Source organism: Narcine bancroftii, chromosome 1, assembly GCF_036971445.1.
Source record: "Narcine bancroftii isolate sNarBan1 chromosome 1, sNarBan1.hap1, whole genome shotgun sequence".
In the NCBI taxonomy this organism is placed as follows: Eukaryota; Metazoa; Chordata; class Chondrichthyes; order Torpediniformes; family Narcinidae; genus Narcine; species Narcine bancroftii.
Window position 1 is genome coordinate 104408710 of NC_091469.1, and position 21274 is coordinate 104429983.

The 21274-nt window shown below is 45.9% G+C and overlaps 1 protein-coding gene across 4 annotated transcripts in view; it reads right to left on the bottom strand.

The window, feature by feature from the left end:
- The window catches only part of glipr2 (GLI pathogenesis-related 2), a 157348-nt gene that overhangs the window by 49171 nt on the left and 86903 nt on the right, over nt 1-21274 (bottom strand). For all 4 annotated transcript variants that reach the window (XM_069935604.1, XM_069935587.1, XM_069935596.1 and 1 more), the window contains one exon: nt 13205-13432. In XM_069935604.1, coding sequence (XP_069791705.1) covers nt 13205-13432 — 228 coding nt within the window. The remainder of the gene's footprint in view (nt 1-13204; nt 13433-21274) is intronic.

Sequence of the window (21274 nt, forward strand, 5' to 3'; positions counted from 1 at the left end):
ACCTTCATCAAACACATTTGTCATGACCAAAAAATTCAAAATGGTAAAACATGACCTGCCAGCAGCTTGGCACGGGTTAGAGCAATATTATACCAGTCCAAGCACATTCTCCTTGTGACTGCATGGTTTTCATCTGGGTGTTCTGGTTTTCTTCCACCCTCCAAAAAAATCTTACAGGGTTTGTCAGTTAATTAGTGTATTCAGCTGGCATGGCCTCATGTGCCATAAGGGCCTGTCACTATGCCTTACGAAAGTCCATGTAGACAACACCCACTACCCTACCTTCATGAACCATTTTCGTCACCTCAATAAACACAATCAAATTTATAAGACATGACGGACCCTCCTTGACCTCAGCAGAATCTCGAACCCCTGTTCCAATACCTGGTTCTCATAAGCCAGTGTTCAGCAGCCCGCAGACTGGAGTCTGTACCTCAACCTTGATCTCAAGTTGCCAGCAGCCTGTAGTCTGTATGGGTTCCTTGCCCACAAGCCACCAACAGCTTGGTGCCTGTGTGTGTTGTTCAGTCTCAGAACCCCTTGTTGGTCAGCCACCATGGTCACCATCATCTGCTTCTTCTTCTTCTCCTCAATGGGGGTGTTCTCCCCCTTACTGGTGCCCTGCACCAGTCCACTGCTCCCCGGAGTCTCCCATCCCTGAGGCCACTGCAGAACACAGGTGCTGCCATCTTGGGCCCAGAATTCATGGCCGCAGGATTTTAAATAAAACACCATTTGCTCCTTTAACAGGCCATTTAAAGCCTATATAGAGCTGTTGGAAAGGATTGAACGGTAGGACCCTGTGGGGGAGCACTGTGTCTCCGCTCCTCGCTCTCCTTGGGTCTGTATCAGTGGTAATACTACCACTACGGCAGCTCCGGCAACACCACCGCTTTTTTTTAGTGAGTGGGTGGTGTGGATCCTTGATGATTGCTGTTACTCTCCGACGGCTGCACTCCCTGTAGATGTTCTTGATGGTGGGGAGTGTTTTGCCTGTGACTTACTTTTGCAGGGTTTTCTGTTCAGAGGTATTGGTACTCTCATATCAGGCCATGATGCAGCTGGTCAGCACACTTTCGCGACATATCGGTAGAAGTTTGCCAAGGTTTTTGATGTCATTGTGATAGTACAGACCTACAGTATCTAGAGTATGTAATGACTGTGCTTACAGCGATTGGCTGAGAGCTTAGCCACACCTACTGTCTGGGCCTTCAAGGGTAGTGTCCCTCGCCAGGTCGAATCATTCCGGACTGGTCGGCCACCTGTGAAGAGCTTCTGTCTTTACCTAATAAAAGCCTTGGTTTGGATCAACAAGTCTTTGGTTCTTTCGACGAGCTCTACAATTTTATTAGCAAAAATAATTTTTTTTAAAAAGGGATGGAGCGACTGACTCGGCCAGAAACACTTGACATCGACCCACAGTCAGCTACAGCCTTCAAAGCCTTTAAGTTCTGGCTGTTGAACTTTGAAAACTTCCTAAGGCTCATTGAGGTGGAGGAGGATAACCAGCGTCTCACAGCATTGCTGTCTATGGTGTCCTTGAGAGTCTACGAGAACATCCAGGATGAGACCACTTACACCGCAGCCATAAAGGTACTGAAAGAACTGTACGATCAACCAATGAACAGAGTTCATGCCCGGCTCGTGCTTGCGTCGAGGAAGCAACAGCCCGGCGAGTCCAGCAGGGCATATTTACAAGTAGTAAAGGCGTTGGGCAAGGACTGTAACTGTGTGGACAAAACTGCTGCCGAGATTACAAACAATCTCGTCCGGGATGCCTATGTGGCCGGGCTCCGATTGAACGAAGTGAGGCTGCGCTTGCTTGAACAAGGAGTAGAAAAACTAGAGGACGTGGCCCGGATTGCTGATGACTGCTGGGGCCTGACCGCCGCGACCGATGACCTACCCACCGCCAACCGCAAGCAACAACCCCCACTACTTACCGTTCATCTGCCGACGCCGCCACAACAGCACTTCCGGGAGTACCTTCAACCTGCTCCTCCAGCGCTGACTGCGTCTTTGACGTCATCCCATTGCGTGACATCAACAAGTGGAACTCCCCTGTCAACAGGATCAGTGGCTGCTTCTATAACACTAAATCAGCAATGCTCTCATCCCCTCACTAAAGCAATGGATCTGATTAAAGTGCATGGACACTACACCAATTGCTTATTTGACTCTGGGTCAACTGACAGTTTTATCCGGGCAGATCTGGCCCTCCGTTGCGAACTTGACATTATCCCCACTACCCAGAGGATCTCATTAGCGACGAGGTCGCACTCGACCGGGATAAAGGGGTATTGCATCACCACGCTGGAAGTACAGGGCGTAACGGTCACCCACTTCAAATTATTCATCCTTCCCCAATTGTGCGCCCCAGTGTTGCTGGGATTAGACTTTCAGTGTCAGTTTCAAATGGTTTCCCTACACTTTGGGGGACCCCATGCCCCCCTCTCGGTCTGCCATTGCCCCACCCCTGAAGCACCCGAGCAACCCGCCCCCGTGCCCTGGGGCCAATCCTGCACCCTTTCCACACTCCGTATTGCCCCGCCAGCACTCTTCACAAACCTCACCCCTGGCGGGAAGTCTATGGCCACCAAAAGTCAGCAATATAGTTACGAAAACAGGCAATTCATTAGGAGTGAGGTGCATAGATTGCTGGATGAGGGCATCATCGAACCCAATTCAAGTCCCTGGAGAGCCCAGGTGGTGGTTGTCAAGAACGGGGAAAAGCTACGGATGGTGGTCGACTATAGCCAGACCATTAACCGCTTCACACTCCTGGATGCGTACCCCCTGGCACGCATCACGGATGTGGTGAACCAGATCGCCCAACACCGCATATTCTCCACCATTGACCTACATTTGGCCTACCACCAGCTCCCGATCCGCTGTGAGGACCAACCATTCACGGCCTTTGAAGCGAATGGGCGGCTGTATCAATTTCTCAGGGTACCATTCGGGGTCACGAATGGTGTCGTGGTCTTCCAGTGGGAAATGGACCGGATGGTGAACCAGAACTGGCTAACCGCTACCTTCCCGTATCTGGACAACGTCACCAACTGCGACCACGATACGCAGGACCACGACGCCAACCTAGACAAATTTCTTCAAACTGCTGGTTGGCTGAACTTGACCTACAATTTTGACAAATGTGTCTTCCGGACCACACGACTCGCGATTCTAGGTTGCGTGATGGAGAATGGGGTAGTGATGCCAGATCCTGACCGCATGCGTCCCCTAATGGACCTACCCTACCCCACCCCCCCACATACCCAGAAAGTGCTCAAACGCTAGCCTGGGCTTTTTCTCATATTACGCCCAATGGGTTCCACACTACGCCGATAAGGCGCGTCCTCTTATCAAGACCACATCCTTTACCCTCTCGACCGAAGCCAGCGGCTTTCCATCGAATCAAATCCGACATTGCCACTGCAACACTGCACGCGATTGATGAGTCTGTCCTGTTTCAAGTCGAGAGTGATGCATCCGACTTCGCCCTGGCAGCCACCTTGAACCAGGCCGGTCGGCCTGTAGCCTTCTTCTCCAGAACCCTCCAGGGTCCAGAGAGTAGACACTCCTCGGTCGAGAAGGAGGCCTAGGCCATAGTTGAAGCGGTGCGTCGTTGGAGACATTACCTCGCTGGGAGGCGCTTTACACTGTTGACTGATCAACGCGCGGTCTCCTTCATGTTCAGCAACACCCAGCGAGGTAAGATAAAAAAACCGACAAAATCACCAGATGGAGAATCGAACTCTCCACCTTTAACTATGACATTCTGTACCGGCCTGGTAAGCTCAACGACCCGCCTGACGTGCTCTCCAGGGGGACGTGCGCCAGCGTACAGATGGACAGACTACAGAAACTCCATGAGGCGCTCTGTCATCCAGGGCTCACTAGGTTTGCCCACTTTGTGAAGGCGCGCAACCTACCCTACACAGTCGAGGAGATTCACTCCATGACCCGAGCCTGTTCGGTGTGCGCTGAATGCAAGCCCCACTTCTTCCATCCGGGGAACTCCCACATTATCAAACCCACCCGCCCCTTCGAGCGTCTTAGCGTAGGCTTTAAGGGGCCCCTACCGTCAACCAACCGTAATAACTGCATCCTTACGGCCATCGATGAGTACTCCCGCTTCCCGTTTGCTGTGCCCGGCCCAGACACCACCACCACCTCAGTGATACAGGCCCTTCACAGTATCTTCGCCATTTTCAGGTACCCCAATTCCATCCACAGTGATAGGGGCAGTGAGCGCAGAGCTGCAACAGTACCTTCTGGAATGTGGTATCGCTTCAAGCAGGACCACCAGCTATAACCTACGTGGTAATGGCCAGGTCGAGAGGAAGAATGCCACCATCTGGAGAGCGGTTACACTGGCTCTCTGGTCTAAAGGTCTCCCCACCTCTCACTGGCAGGAGGTTCTCACTAGTGCCTTACACTCCATCCGTTCCCTCCTATGTACCGCAACAAATGCCACCCCCCACGAAAGGATGTTCTTTTTCCCGAGGAAATCTGAATCAGGAACCACTGTACTGGCATGGCTCACCGACCCTGGCCCTGTCCTTTTGTGACGCCACGTCCGGCACTCAAAGAATGACCCTTTGGTCGACCGAGTGACTCTACTCCACGCGAACCCGCATTACGCCTATGTTGAGTTCCCAGATGGGCTGGAGGACCCTGTTTTGGTGTGGGACCTATCTCAGGACGCGGTAGGCCCAGCAACCCCCTCAACCCAACCTTCCCCAACTCTTTATTCCCCAGGCCCCGTGCCAGAACAGAAGCACCAACAGCATCCCAATGACCCGGGCCACCCTGCCGACAACACAGCTGGGGAATTGAGTGAAGGAGTGGTCGCACCTGATGAGCCCGCTGGCGACACCACTCTAGTGACCCCAATTCCGGCGGTCATGCTGGATGGTCAGACCCCCTGACCGCTACAGTCCTTAACCTACCCCTTCCTTCCCTTCTCCCTCTTCCACAGCTCTTCCACCCCAGGGTCAGTTCTCCAAGAAGGGGTGAATGTGATAGTATAGACCTATCACCAATGTATATAGTTACAGTATCTAGAGTATGTAATGACTGTGCTTACAGCGATTGGCTGAGAGCTTAGCCACACCTACTGTCTGGGCCTTAAAGGGTTGTGTCCCTAGCCAGGTCGGATCATTCTGGACTGGTTGGCCACCTGTGAAGAGCTCCTGTCTTTTGCTAATAAAAGCCTTGGTTTGGATCAACAAGTCTTTGGTTCTTTCGACGAGCTCTACAGTCATATCGAACCTCCCAAGTTCCTGAGGAAGTAGAGTCATCATCGTGCTTTCTTCACAATGACAGTCATGTGTTTGGTCCAGGAAAGGTCCTGTGAGATAGCAAATCCCAGAAATTTATATTTGCTCACCCTCTCCACCTCTGATCTTCCAATGATTGCTGCATTATACAGCTCTGGTTTTCCTTCCTCAATTCTACAATCTTTAGGTGGAATCAGATGAGTGGGAGATGATGAGCAGATGGAGGCAGGTAGGGGAGGGGGAGAGGTGGACTTGGGAGACTGATGGATCAAAAGTAGGGGCACAAAGAAGAGAAGTGGTGAGGGGAAGGGGGATGTAGAGAAACTGGAAGGTGAGGAGTGGAACTACAAGAGGATGCAGATGCTTGGAACCATATGAGGGAGTGATGATAGGCAAATGGAACCCAGTGGGGAAGGGGAATGATGGGGATGGGAAATGGAAGGACAGTGCAGGGATTGAGGGCTTCCTGAAATTGGAAAATTAAATGTTCATACCTTTAGAGGTATGTTCACATCTTGGAGGTGTGGGCTGAGAAATGGCAGATGGAATTTAATACAGATAAATGTGAGATGCTACATTTTGGAAAGGCAAATTTAAATAGGTCATATACATTGAATGGTAGACAATTGAGGAGTGCAGAACAACAAAGGGATTTAGGAGTTATGGTAAATAGTACCCTCAAGGCTGATACTCAGGTAGATGGTGTGGTGAAGAAGGCATTTGGAATGTTGGCCTTCATAAATCGGAGTATTGAATTCAAGAGTAGGGAGGTTATGATGAAATTGTATAAGGCATTGGTGAGGCCAAATCTGGAGTACTGTGTACAGTTTTGGTCACCAAATTATAGGAAAGATATAAACAAAATAGAGAGAGTGCAGAGAAGGTTCACAAGAATGTTGACAGGATTTCAGGGTCTGAGTTACAGGGAAAGGTTGTGCAGACTGGGGCTTTTTTCTCTGGAGCGTAGAAGATTGAGAGGGGACTTGATAGAGGTGTTTAAGATTTTAAAAGGGACAGACAGAGTAAATGTGGATAGGCTTTTTCAATTAAGAAAGGGGGAGATTCAAACTAGAGGACATGGTTTAAGATTGAAGGGGAAAAATTATAAGGGGAACATGAGGGGAAATTTCTTTACGCAGAGGGTGGTGGGGATGTGGAATGAGCTTCCGGCAGACGTGGTCGAGGCGGGATCATTGGTTACATTTAAGGAAAGACTGGATCGTTACATGGATAGGAGGGGACTAGAGGGGTATGAACTAGGTGCTGGTCAGTGGGACTAGGAGGGTGGGGATTTGCTACGGCATGGACTAGTAGGGCCGAACTGGCCTGTTCTGTGCTGTAAGTGGCTATATGGTTATATGGTTACAAACAACCTAGGTGAAGGTCTTCTTCGAGTTTGGGTGTGGCTTCAATGAGAATGCGAGGACAAACCAGTTGATGTGGGAATGGAAAAGGGGATTGAGATAACAATGCAACAAGGAGGTCAGGATGACCATTGTGGGCAGAGTGTAACCACATAAAGCAGTTGTCCAGTCAGCACTTGTGTTCTTACATGTCAGATGTAAATTTACCAGCAAGCAACAGTCGATGTTTGCTAAGTCCTGTTTAATGATATTTTTACATTTAGACATATAGTACGGTAATGGGGCTTTCAGCTCATGAGCCCACAGCCCCCAAATATATCAATTATGGATGTTATAGAAGGTCAGGATTGAGGTGCATTAACTATACTAAAGAGGTAGTACTGAGCAAACTTATGGGTCTAATGATAGATAAATCCCTTGGTCCTGATGGAATGCATCACAGGGTACTGAAAGAAATGGCAGAAGTTATAGTCGAGGCTTTGGTGATTATTTACCAAAATTCTCTGGAATCTGGGCAGGCCCCAATGAATTGGAAGACAGAGAATGTCATGCCATTATTTAAAAAAGGATGTAGGAAAAAGGGAGGAAACTGAAGGGCAGTTTAACACCTGTAGTTGGTAAAATGCATGAATCTATCGTTAAGGAGGAAATAGTGAGACATCAGGAATGAAATGGATCCATCAGACAGATGAAGCATGAATTCAGCAAAGGATTCAGATGAACTTACTGGAGTGCGATAGAGCTAAGACAAGTCACGAGATGGATCTCAGATGTTGGAGCGCCAAGAATTAACTGAGATTGAGATTGATGATGACCAAGTGAATAAAGATCTTGAAGAAGCTTATCATACTAGATGAACAAATTATTATGCTTTTTTTGCATTCTGTCCAGGGGAGGGGTGGACTTTTTGTCCTCTCCTTCTGAAGTCGCATGCCACTTAGTGGCGAAGGCCACTTCCTGTATAATAGAGGGAAGTAGTACTAGGTTGTTTTGTCAGTACCTTTTTGGGTTTTTTTCACACTTTTTTAGGGGTTTCTTGGTTTTTTTTATTCAGAGACGTTACTTACTTTTAGAAACTGCTGTGGAGCTGGGATCTGCGGGGATGGGTGGTGAGAGTTATTTATTTTTAGATATATGATAAGGCAGTGAATAATTTGAATTTTGTAACTTATAATGTGAATGGGCTCAACAATCCAATTAAGAGTTTATATTGGCTTTTTATGGGAGACTCATTTAACTGAAAAAGAACATCAATAATTAAAAAGGGAATGGGTTGGTCAAGTTATAGCTTCATTCTTTAATTCTAAAGCAAAAGGAGTTGCTATTTTAATTAATAAGAAGTTCCTTTTTAAATTGCATTCTGTTGTTATTGATTCTGTGGGAAGGTTTGTTTTGGTGAATTGTTGAATTTATTCAGAATTCTGGACTCATGAATATTTATGCACCTAATGTAGATGATGAGAAATTTATTCATGACTCTTTTCTTTATCTGGCAGAAGCATATGAGAATATGATAGATGATGGTGATTTTTATTGTTAATTAGAACCATTATTGAATAAATCACAAAAATCAATAACTAAAATGAAAACTGCAAAGAGAATTTTAACATTGATAAAGGATTTGAATTTCATTGATATTTGGAGACGGGTGAATCCGAAGGAAAAGGATTATTCATTTTATTCTTTCATATTTGATTCTTATTCTAGAATAGATTTTTTCATAATTTTGGCTCAATTACAAGGAAGAATAATATATGCAGAATATGAGGCTAAGATTTTTATCAGATCATTCACCTTTATAGATTTCATGTTTAGGCTCTGAAAACATTAGTTGAGTTTATAGATGGAGATTTAATCCCTCATTGTTAAGAAGTACTGAATTTTGTAATTATATAAGAAATCAAATTCAGGAATACTTAGATATTATTATGGATTCAGTGATAATAAATTTATTTTATATGATGCCTTAAACGCTTATTTGAGAGGTTAAATAATATGTTTTTTCAACTAAAATTAAGAAAGGTTATCTTAAAGAAGTAGATAAATTAGAGAAAGAAATAGAGAATTTGAGAAAGATTTGCAAATGGACATTGTCTCATGAATTTGAGCGTCTTGGATGGTTAGTGTGAACATTCTCACTGTCCATGGGAAGAAACTGTGCTGATTCTGATACTTCTGTCTCTCTTTCCCAAGGGAGCAGTTGAAGGATGAAGTGTGCAGGGTGGAAGAGGTCCTCAATGATTTTGCATGGCCTCATCAGACAAAGATCCCAGTAAATCATGTTGATGGGGGGGAGGGAAACTCCAGTGATTCTCTCTTCCATTCATATGGTCCTGTGGATTGACTTCCGATCCGTTTCTCTGCAGCAACCGTACCACACTGAGATGCAACCAGTCAGGATGCTCTCGATAAAGCTCCTGTAAAAGACTGACATAATGGTGGCTGGAAGTCTTGCCCATATTAGTCTTCTCAGGAAGAGCAGTTGCTGTTACACCTTCAGGACAAGTGAGGAGATGTTGTGTTTTCATGATAGGTCACTGGTTAAGTGAACTCCAAGGAACCTGGTGTTCTCCACTCTCTCTACTACAGAGTTGTTGATGTGTAGTGGAGGGTGGTTGAACTTGGTCAGACTCACATTGCTATTCTCACACCATATCACAAGATTTTCCATCTCTTCTCTGTAGTACGACTTATCATTGTTACTAATGAGGCCAACTACTGTTGTGTCATCTCCAAACTTGATGACACTGTTGGAGATAGATTTGGTGATGCAGTCATGAGTCCATTGCATGAACAGGATTGATTAACTAATAGAAAGTAGAGATTTGGGATTCAGAGGTGTTTTTCTGGTTGGCAATGAGTAGAGTGGGATGCCTCAGGGGTCGGTGCTGGGCCCACAATGGTTCACAATATTCATTAAGGATCTGAAAGAGGGGACTGAGTTTAGTGTATCTAAGTTTGTTGATGACACTAAATTGTGCAGAGGTTATGGAAAGTCTCCAGAGAGATGGTTAAGTGAGTGGGCTAGGGTCTGCCAGATGGAGTATAATGTTGGTAAATGTGAGGTTATCCACTTTGGAAGGAAAAATGGAAGATCAGATTATTATTTGAGTGACAAGTTATTGTAGTATACTACCGTGCAGACAGACTTGGGAGTGCCTGTGGATTAATCGCAAAAGGTAGGTTTGCAGGTGCAGCAGGCTATCAAGAAGGAAAATGGAATGTTGGCCTTCATTGGTAGAGGGATTGAATTTAGGAACAGTGAGGTTAAGCTGCAACTGTACAAGGTACTGGTGAGGCCATATCTGGAGTACTATGTGCAGTTCTGGTCACCTTACTTGAGAAAAGCTATACTGGCTTTGAAGGTGGTCCAGACGAGGTTCACCAGGTTGATTCCAGAGATGAGGAGGTTAGCCTATGAGGAGAGATTAAGTTGTCTGGGGCTTTACTCATTTGAATTTAGAAAAATGAGAGGGGATCTTCTAGAAGTGTATAAAATGATTAAAGCCATAGATAAGATAGAGATAGGGAAGTTATTCCCATTGGTGGGGAACTAGGCGACATAGCCTTAAGATCCAGGGTAGTAGATTTAGGATGGAGATGAAGAGGAACTGCTTTTTTCCAGAGGGTGGTGAATCTATGGAATTCGCTGCCCATTGAAGCAGTGGAGACTATAAAATTATATAACAATTATAGTATGGAAACAGGCCCCTCTAGTCCACACTGATTTAAGTGATCTCCTCTAGTCCCACTTGCCTTCACCCTGTCCATAACCCTCCAACCCCCTCACATCGATGCACCTATCCAACTTTTTCTTAAATGACAAAATTGACCTTGCTGCAGCCACCTCTTCTGGAAGGTCATTCCACTCAGCTGCCACCCTCTGAGTGAAGAAGGTCCCTCTCATGTTACTTCTAAACTTTTGCCCCCTAACCCTTAACTTATGACCCCTCGTTCCAATCTCACCTACCCTCAAGGGGAAGAGCCTATTCACATCTCCTCTATCAATCCCCCTCTATCAAACTACCTCGGTGAATATATTTAAGACCAGATTAAATAGATTTTTGCAAAGTAGGGGAATTAATGGATATGGGGAAAAGGTGGAAATGAACCTATCATCATATCAGCTAAGATCTTATTGAATGGCAGAGCAGGCTCAACGGGTCGAATGTCCTACTCCTGCTCCTATTTCTTATGTTCTTAATTAACCTACAACACCAATATGTTTTTGAAGGGTGGTAGGAAACCAGAGCACCCAGAGACATGGGAGAACATATAAACTCCTTACGGACAGCGATGAATTCAAATGCCAGTCACTGGCACTGCAATAGCATTGAGCTAACCACTCTGCTAACCCTGCTGCCCTCTATTGAAATTGACCTACCCTTAATTCAGAATATCTGTACCATTCTTATCTTTTTCCATATTACCTTGAAACTTTGAGTTAAATTAAATGGTTTTTAAGATTTTAAATTTAAATTTAGATATACAGCACAGTAACTGGCCATTTCAGCCCATGAGCCCGTGCTGGCAAATTATACCCAATTTATTTACAACTTTCGGTACGTTTTTGAAGGGTGGGAGGAAACTGAAGTCCCCGGGGAAAATCCATGCAGCCACAGGGAAAATGTACAAACTCCTTACAGACTATGTGGGATTCAAACCACAGTCCCGATCGCTGGCACTGTAACAATATTGCGCTAACCGCTACGCTACCATGTCGCTCCATTCGCTAACTGTGTCAGCCCGGTAACTATGGTAACTATCTACAATATACTTGTTCATTGACATGCCTATCATTAGCCTGACTTCATTGCCTAGTGTTTAGGTCTAGCACTGTCCCATCCTAAGTAGGATGAAGCTCTCTTGCATACACTTAAAAAATTCCACCCTGTCTAAATGCTTTTACACCAAGGCAATCCCAGTTAATAATTGGGAAGTTGAACTTCCCCACTACAATAGTCTTATTGGCTTTGTATCTCTCTGTGGTTTGCCCACCTATGTGCTCCTCCGTGTGCCGTTGGCTATTGGAAAGATGAAAGGGCATTACCTGGCATTGAATTCAGGCATTACAAGAATGCCATTACTTTTTCGAAACGTTTATTCACAAACAACAACCAAACAAAACACAAACTATATCTAATCATTCAACAGTTAAATTCCCGTTATCTGGAATTCAATCAACCGGCAGCCTCAAGAAATCCGCAAATGAATAGGGAAAAAAATAGTGGTCAGTTCTCCAATCTTGCAACTCGCAAACTCAAGCAACCGGCAAATTCACTTATCTGGCATCTGCCAATCCCCATAGGTACTGCATTTACATTTCTGGAAATTCACGAGAAATAGTAAATCAATATTGCCCCTTGGTTACATACAATTTACAGTTCCAAAGTAAAATCCAATTGATCCCCTGTGGGGCCCACTGTTCTTGAAATTCATCTACCGTCCCTTCGGATACCATGTGCTCCCACTCTAATGACACGTGGGCCCGGACATAACCCCAAAAGAAGGGCAGGCAGTCGGCTTGTCCTGAATCCTTGACTGTCTGCCTCCTTGATCTGTGAATTGCCAGCTTGACCAGGGCCAGCAACAACCCCACAAGGAGATCCGCCAAGTGCCTGACCACCCTCTGCACTGATTAACTGCAAATCAGTATAGGGCTGAAGTGCAGCCCTACCTGTGGAGTAGCCCCAACAAGAATGCCATTAAATCAGAATAGCGTGAGAGCTGATTTCATGGTTTGCCTGCTTTGATACTTCTACCAGGTGCTTCCATACATAGCAATGCACACAATCAGATAGGTGCTACAAATATCATACTGGAGCTTTTCCTAACTAAGGACATATAAGGGACAATAGGAGATAGCACCCACACTTTTCATCAACAATCTCTTGACTTTTCCCCTCCCTCCACCCCCAAGAATTTTTCTTCTAGTTATGGAAGAAATTTTATGAATTTATGAATTATCAACAGATGGACATGGTCAGTAACATAATTGACAGACAGCTTATTTTAATACAGCATCTGTTTGGTAAGATATTATTGAGAAGCTAAGTTGTAGCCATAACTTTTGTCAGGGACACTAACAATGGTTATTAACGCATTCTTTAAATTAGACAAAACTAAGATTTTAAAAGACAAAATTTGTAATAAACGTCTGGATGTAGTTTTCAGCAGGTTTATTCCATGATGTAATCCTATTTTCTGTAAAAGCCTATTTGTCTCTCTGTCCAAGTGCTCGTAGAGGTAGATTTTAGAGTTGGTTAGCAGTGGAGGCTGTTGACTACGCTCTGTGATACATCATGTGAAATAAAGCCTGTGAAACTATACTTGAGGTCTCTGATTAGTTCATTTTGTTAACACTAGCTCGTTCACAGGAATGGATTGGAAGGTAACTTTAATTTCTGGAGTCTCCAAGACAATCCTAGAATGTTGACACATCCACTCTGTACTTTAGATACATGTTATAAAGTTGTTAGCTGTAATACTTAATACAAATCTTGTTATCTCTCTGATTGGTCAGAAAAGAACACAATTTTTTTAAGAACACAATTGTACCTGTTCTAATTGGGGCATCAGGTGTCCTGGTGTTCTTGATGTCGGCTGACCTCTTCTCATCCATCACCTTGCTGCCAATGGGCAGGACATTTTTCGCAAAGTAGCCTGGATTGGTGATGTTACCAGCTGGGTCGAACTGAGCCACCACGACCATGAGACCTTTGCCATCAGATGCCAGACCAACTCCCAGTTCCTTGGAGTCCCTCCAAACCAGCTGTGTGAAATGGCCTGGAGGAGAAAACAGTTGGATAACATACAGTTCGGTGCAGTCCACAAGTGTCGTTCATTTGACCCCCAGCGTTGTATAACAGTCCCAACACAGCCTATCCAGTCCTGTGCAGAATCAAGCTACACATTCCCTGCAAGAATGTAGTCCAAGGGACAATAGCAACAGCGGCTTGCCTTAAACAAAGAACACCATCAGAAAGTGCTTTACTTGTATGTAATTAAAAAAGGCAAACCAAATGTTTTTAAGAAGGTATGACCAGAAGTTTAAAGGGAGAGTCTTTAAAGAACTAGAAAGATAGTGTGGATTAAAATAGGTTAATTTTAGGAAATTGTACCATTAGACAAAAAGACATTGGAGCAGAAATACAATATTCAGCCCTTCAACTCTGCACTACTATTTAATCATGATTCATTTTCCCACTCAGCTCATAAGTCCATTAGATAGGAGAAGAAATAGGCTGTTTAATTTAAAAAAAACCTCTGTATACACAGCCAATCATACCATGGGTGGTATGGTGGTACAGCAGTTAGTTCTGCTGCCTCAGAAGTCCAGGAATACAGGTACAATCGTAGTCTCCAATGCTATCTCTGCGGAGTCTGCATGTTCTGTCTGTGCCCTTGTGCGTTTTCTATGGATGCTCTGATATCCTCCCATATTGCAAGAACATGCTGGTGGGTTAATCAGCTACTGAAAATTACCCCTTTGTGTAGGTTAACAGAAAAAACAAATCAAAAGGAATTGGTGGGCAAGTGTGAGAAAGTAAAAGTTGCAGGCAAAATATGGAAGGGTGGGAATGGAGCCAACAGGATTGCTCCCTTGTGAGCTAACAGGGACACAAAGTACAAGCTAGTGTGATGGTGGTGAGGAACACAACTCAGAGGCAGCCTGTGATCTATTGTATGGAAAGCTACTGGTTTAGATTTGCACTGTTCCTTAAGTATCCCAACCAGTAGTGTAAGCTGTTGGAGTTGTGGGAGGCACTATTGGCGAAGCGGTCAGTGCAACACTATTACTCTATCAGTGACCCGGGTGTGAATCCAGTGCTGTCTGTAAGAAGTTTGTACGTTTTCCCTGTGTCTGTTTGGGTTTCCTCTGGCTGTTCTGGTTTCCTCCTACCGTCCATAAACATATGGGGTTTGTACGTTAATTGAGATATTTGGGCGGCACGAGCCATCCTGAGTTGCTGGCTCACACTGACCCAGACCTGTGCCGGCCAGTGTGAGCAGGGTCGAACATATAAGGTCAAGGTATTTACATACACAAGTGATTTCGCCATATTCATCCTCCTCTTAAAAAAAAAAGAAGTCCTGGTGAGGAATGTGGTGTAGTCAGGCGCCCTCATAAGTTCAGTCTATCTGGCGGCCTCCTTTGGCATTGTGAACAATGTACCTCCAGTGGTGTGGTGGCCCCCATCAGTTGCAGCTGCTCCTTCTCGGTCAGCCCATTCGGGCTGAGCCGGGGGGTGGGGGGAGGGTGGGCACGTGTGTACCTGTTGGCAGGTTGGCTGAGGAGGTGGGGTAGGGATCTGAGGCCCTGGAGAGCTGGGGGGGGGAGGGGGGATCCCAATTGTTGACTGAATGGGAGAAGGGTCCAAATGCTCCCATGTGTGCCAGGTCCCGGATGGATACTGTGTCCTCGCGTCCGTCCGGGAATGCCATGTAGGAATACTCTGTGTTGGTGTGGAGCAGCTGGACTCTCATGCCAGCCAGGAAGGCAGGGTTGTTCCTGACGCCGATCTCCTGGGGAAATGTGGAGTCTCATGAAGTGTCTCATTGGTGACGTACACATGAGGGACTGGATGGCATGGAGGGCCTCTGGGAGGACTTCTTGCCATTGGGGGACGGGGATGCCCTTGGACCAGTAGTATTGCCTCCCAGACTGTGCCATTCTCCTGTTTCACCTGGCTGTTCTCTTTGGGGTTATAGCTGGTGGTACAGCTAGAGGCAATGACCTTGGACAGCAGAAATTGATGCAGCTTGTTGCTCATGAAAGACGAACTCCTGTCGCTGTGGGAGCAGCAGGGGTATCCAAAAATGGTGAACAGGTGGTTTAGAGCAGGAGATGGCGAAAGGGAACCGCGTTTACTCATCGATGATGGTGATGAAGTACACATTGCGATTAATGGAGGGTAGGGGTCCTTTGAAGTCCATACTTAGGTGTTCAAAAGGACAAGTGGTCTTGAGCAGGAGTGACCTGTTGGGCTGGTAGAAGCGCGGTTTGCACTTCACGCAGACTTGGCAATTTTTGGTCAGTGTCCTGACATCATCGATGGAATAGGGGAGATTATGGGCCTTTATGAAATGGAAAAAAAATGGGTGAGCCCGGGGATGCAGAGGCCATCGTGCAGCGACTAGTCGGTCCATCTATGCATTGGCACATTTCCCCGAGACAGGGCATGAGGAGGCTCGTTGAGCTTCTGGGCTGCTACAGTATGTCATAATTTTAGGTGGAGAGCTCAATTCTCCACCTCAGGATTTTGTTGTTTTTGATTTTATCCCGCTGCTGTATGTTAAACATGAAGATGGATTTTGTTGTTTTTGATTTTATCCCGCTGCTATATGTTAAACATGAAGATGACTGCCCGTTGGTCAGTCAGCAGGGTAAAATGCTTACCAGTGAGGTAATGCCTCCAGTGCCATACCGCTGCAAAGATGGTCTGGGCCTCTTTCTTGATGGAGGAGTGCCGGATCTTGGGATCCTGAAGAGTGCATGATAAACACGCTATGGGCTTGCCCGCCTGGCTAAGTGTGGCGGCCAGGGCAAAGTCCTATGCATCACTCTCCACCTGAAATGGGGTGGATTCGTCCACTGCATGCATCGTGGCCTTTGCAATGTTGACTTTGATTCGGTTGAATGCCTCGTGGGCTTTTGCTGACAGGGGAAAAATGGTGGCCCTGATGAGGGCACGGGCCTTCTCCACATAGCTGGGGACCAATTGGGCATAGTAAGAGAAAAACCCCATGCACCTTTTTAGGGCTTTGAGGCAGTGAGGGATGGGGAGTTCTAACAATGGGCGCATGAAATCAGGTTCGGGGCTGATGACTCCATTCTCCACCACGCAGCCCTCACGTGTGCTGAAGACACATTTCCCTGTGTTACATGTCGGGTTAAGGCACTTCGTGGTGTGGATAAATTTCTGGAGGTCCCTCTCATGGTCCTGTTGGTCATGGCTGCAGATCGTAACGTTGTCAAGGAATGAGAAGGTGGCCCGCAACCTGTGTTCGTTTATCATCCGATCCATCTCCCTTTGGAAGACAGACACTCCATTTGTGACCCCAAAAGGGACTCTAAGGAAATGGTACAGTAAGCCATCCACCTCGAAAGCCGTGTACTGGCGGTCCTCAGGGTGAATGGGGAGCTGGTGGTATGCCGACATAAGGTCGATGGTCAAAAATACCCTGGTTTGTGAGGCGAGGGACATGCTGTATTCTCTAGGCTGCACTTCCAGGGAGCACTGATATACAGTGTTAGGATGGATGAAGCTCTCAGTGCTTCCACTTTCAAATAGGCATGAGGTGGGATGGCCGTTTACCTGGATGCCCATTGTGGCCCTGGAGAGTTGATGCAGTCAGTGTTGATCCCGGGTTACCAATTCAGCGTCAACTCATTGTTCGAAGGGTTCCATTGTCTTCTGGTGGTCTAACAAAATGGCGGTCATGATGGTAGCCACCATGGCTCACACACGGCCCCATTGTCGCTTGCCGGGAGAGAAGAAGGAGAAAGCGGAGGTGATGTGATCACAGGAAGTGACAAGAGAGAAGACGGAAGTGTCGTTATAGAAGTCAGTGGTCTCCATAGCGAGCATGCGCGGGCATCCTAGTTCCCTGGTAGTGGAGGTCCACGTTTGCATGCGAAGTTGCTGGGCTTGGGGCTTTACTTTGACTTACAGACCTTCACAAAGTGTCCCTTTGACCAGCAGTTGGTGCAGGTAGCGTCCTTGGCAGGGCAATGTTTCCTCAGATGTTTGCCCTACCCGCAGAAATAACACGTCAGGAGGTTTCTGATGATGGTGGAAATCAGGTCGGAACAGGAGGGGGTTTGCGATTCTGCCTCCCAAGTTGGTGGCAGCTGTGTTCCCCATGTGGTGGCCGCGTGCTCGCTGGAGAATGATTCACCGTTGTGGATGGCCACTTCTAGGGTATACGCCAGCACGATGGTTTGGGGTAGGCTCAGTTGTTTCTGTTCGAGTAGCCTTTGCCTCACCTAGTCGGAGCAGGTGCCCAGAGCAGGCATCTCTCAACAGTAGTTGTGCATGCTGTTCTGCACTCACAGCTTGGCAGTGACAGAACCTTACAAGCTCCTGCAGGACCCTGACAAAGTCATTGAATGCCTCCCCGGGTCACTGTCTGCATGAGTGGAGCACGACCCATTTATAGATCTCATTCACCTGTACCTTGTACTGGTCTTTTAGGATGTCCATGGTGTCTCAGTAAGTTTGGCAGTCCCAGACCATTCGGTAGAACCGGTGCCCAATGTATGAGAACAGTAGATGGAGCTTGTCTTCATCCTCCTGGATCACGTCTGCAGAGGATGCGAGGAATCTTTTGAAGCAATGATGCCAGAGAGTGAATTTGTTGGCTTTGGGTTGTCTTGGGTCGATTTCCAGGCGATCCAATTTCAGATTCTTGTCCATGTTCCGAGGAAGCAAAAATATAGCTAATAAAATTGATGCATGATCAATTAACCAAAAGACTGAAGTTACTGGAATTGAAGGCTTTTATTAGCTAGAGACCCAGGGAAGTACACAACCACGATAGCCTCCTCCTCCACCCCACCTCAGCCTCCGAGCATGCAAGGAGGTGACTGATTGGAACTGTCCCACTACGAAACAGTCTGAAAGATTGACAGTTTGACCCGACCTTATACGACCCTGTAAGACAGGCGATGCACAGTCCAACTGGAAGGGTGTGACTTGTCCTCTGACTGGCTCTGAGTCAGAACATGGTCTGCCGATATACGCCGGCTTCAACCTGTCAATGGAAACCACATCAGCTTTTCCATTCCTGCTGATCACAAAAGTCTTTGGGTGGCACCATAACACTGAAAAGAACCATCATAAATAAGGTGAAGTGGTTTGCGAACAGCATCATGTCGGAGGAATTCAGGAGTACAATGTTGTAAATCATCTGGCACATACACTGCAGGTGACGCCTGCCACGTAGGAGTAGGTCGGAGTAATCTCACGTTTTCTTGAAGACAATCAACATAACTATCTGGATCATAGAGCGTGGTGCTTGGACTCGGATTCATAAACTTGCCTAGCAATGTCAATGTAGTGCCATATACTAGCTCTGCCACTGATCATCCAAGATCCATCTTGACCGCTGTGAGCATTCCAAGCAGGTCCATGGGCAAATGTTAATTCCACCTGCTGTTAATCCTGCCTTCAATTGTCAATGGAAACACTCAATGAGGCCATTGGTCTGCAGATGATGAGCCATAATGTGAATATGGGTAGTATCCGTAAGATGAGTGAGAGCTTGAAACAACGCCGACTGGAACTGAGACCCTTGATCCGTTGTAATAGTGCCTGGAACCTGAAAGATGGAATCTAATGATCCTAGAAAGCTCAAATGATTGTCTCCACAGAGATGTTAGTGGCCTCCTGCCACCTGGTAGTCTGGTCTTCACATGTCAGCAGATAAGTATATCCCCAAGATAGTGGAAGCTGGCCTACCAAGTCTAGGTGCACATGCTGGAAACAGAAATCCAGACAACAAAATCCCCCAGCTTGGATTTTGTGTGTCTGTAGACTTTAGAGCATTAACACAGCAAGCAGGTCCTTGCCCATAATCCAACATCCTGTTTAACATGAAGCCAGGTAAAATATTCCACAATCAGTTTGATTAATGCTCTTCTACCAGGATGAGATAGATTGTGAAGAGACTCAAAAATCTCCCACCTTATAGCTGCTGGCAGAAAAGACTTTGGTCTTCCTATGGAAAAATTGGAGACTAATGTTTCATCCAATTCATCCAGGGTCACATCTTGAAGATGGAAACCAGAGTTGATCCAGTGATACCGGATAAGATTGGGATCAATGTGCTGTGCATGAGCCATGGCGGTGAAATCAGTGGCAGTAGTTGTATATAAGCCATCAATGTCATGGCTAGATAGGGCATTGGCCACGGCATTCACTTTTCCTCAGATGTGCCGTATGTTCGATGAAAATTGGAACATGAAGTCCAAGTGCCAAATTTATTTGGGTGAATAGAGATGTATGCTTTTACTCATGGTATGCGTAAGAGGTGGTCGATATAAATAGTGAAAGGATGACCTTCCAATAAAAAGTGGAAATGTTGCAGTATGAGATAGATGTCTAAGAGTTCTCAAACATATTATACTTTGCCTGAGCTGGTGACAGCTTGACTGAAAAAAAAACATCAGAGGTTTCAATTGCCTACGGACTCGTTCTAACACTGCTCCCACAACACTGACAGATTCATCTGTGGTAAGAGAGAGCATGATGTTGGGCCTTTGATGTACAAACATAGTAGCATTTGCAAGTGCAGTCCTCACATCGTTGAAAGCATGGCATCATCTTGCAAAGTTAATAGCCTTTTGGACATGGATATTGGATCCTTTTAGTAATTCAGTAAGCAGTAATAGAGACGCTGCAACATTTGGCAGGAATTGGCGATAAAAATTCATCCTGCCTAAAAAAAAAGTTGCAATTGGCAAACGTAACAGGTGTAGGAAATCCTTGAATCTCTAGCATCTTTGATTCATCAGGCAAAATATCATTTTGCATAACTTTATGTCCCAAAAATATAAGATCAGCAGCGCCTAAAGTGCATTTACTGGGATTGATCAGAATGCCAAACTCATCAAGCTTCTGAAACAAAGAGATAAGTTGGCACTTGTGCTCCTCTTCATTCACATTTGTGACCAGAATATCGTCAATGTAAACCAACTCAAAATGGAGGCCGGTGAGTCGGTGGTCCATAAACTGCTGGGATGTCTGAGCTGCATTCCGTAGACCAAATGGCATTTACAGAAGCTTAAACGTGCCAAAAGGGGTAATCACGGCTGTCTTGGCAACATCAGAATTTGGTAGCAAGAATGTACTAGATCTATTCTTGGAAACTCATGCTTGCAGTGAAGGTTTGCTGAGAAGGCTTGTAAATTGGGGATGTTGCATTGGTCAGGTATGGTGGAATTATTCAGAGCACGATAATCACCACAAGGCTACCAATGCCCAGGAGATTTATTTTGGAACCATGTGCAGTGGTGAATGCCCAATTCTTACATGTGGTTGAATTCCGATTTTGCGATTTTAAGACAGTCTGGGGTAATCTATGAGGCTGCACTACCACTGGAGCACCCGGAGTCTCTATATGGTGGGTTACTGCATCTTTAATATCTGTATGGCAGTACAATGGGGCCATTAGTGAGGGAAACATGAGCAAGGCTTTGAAGGGACAGGAGACTGGTTGAAAGCTCGTCAGGTGACTGATGACATTGGAGGGACAACAGATGCAGTTCACTTGCATAAAAGAGCTGCTGTCCATGACACAGTGATTTTTCAAATCCACCACCAATGAAAAATGTGACCAGAAATCTGCTCCCAAAATGGAATTTGCCATGTTTACATCTGTGAAAACCCACCAAAAAGGTCTCTTATGACTGAAATCCAACTTGAGTGACCTCCGGCCATATGTTTGAATATGAGAATCATTCATGGCTGGAAGAACACATGACATATTAGGGTGTCTGCATTCATCCATGGTTGGAGGGACCACATAAATCTCTGCACTGAAATCAACAAGAAATTGAAAACCCAAGAGATGGTCTTTGAGGAAGAGAAGGTGGCCGATGTGCCCATGGGCAGCAGGTGCCTC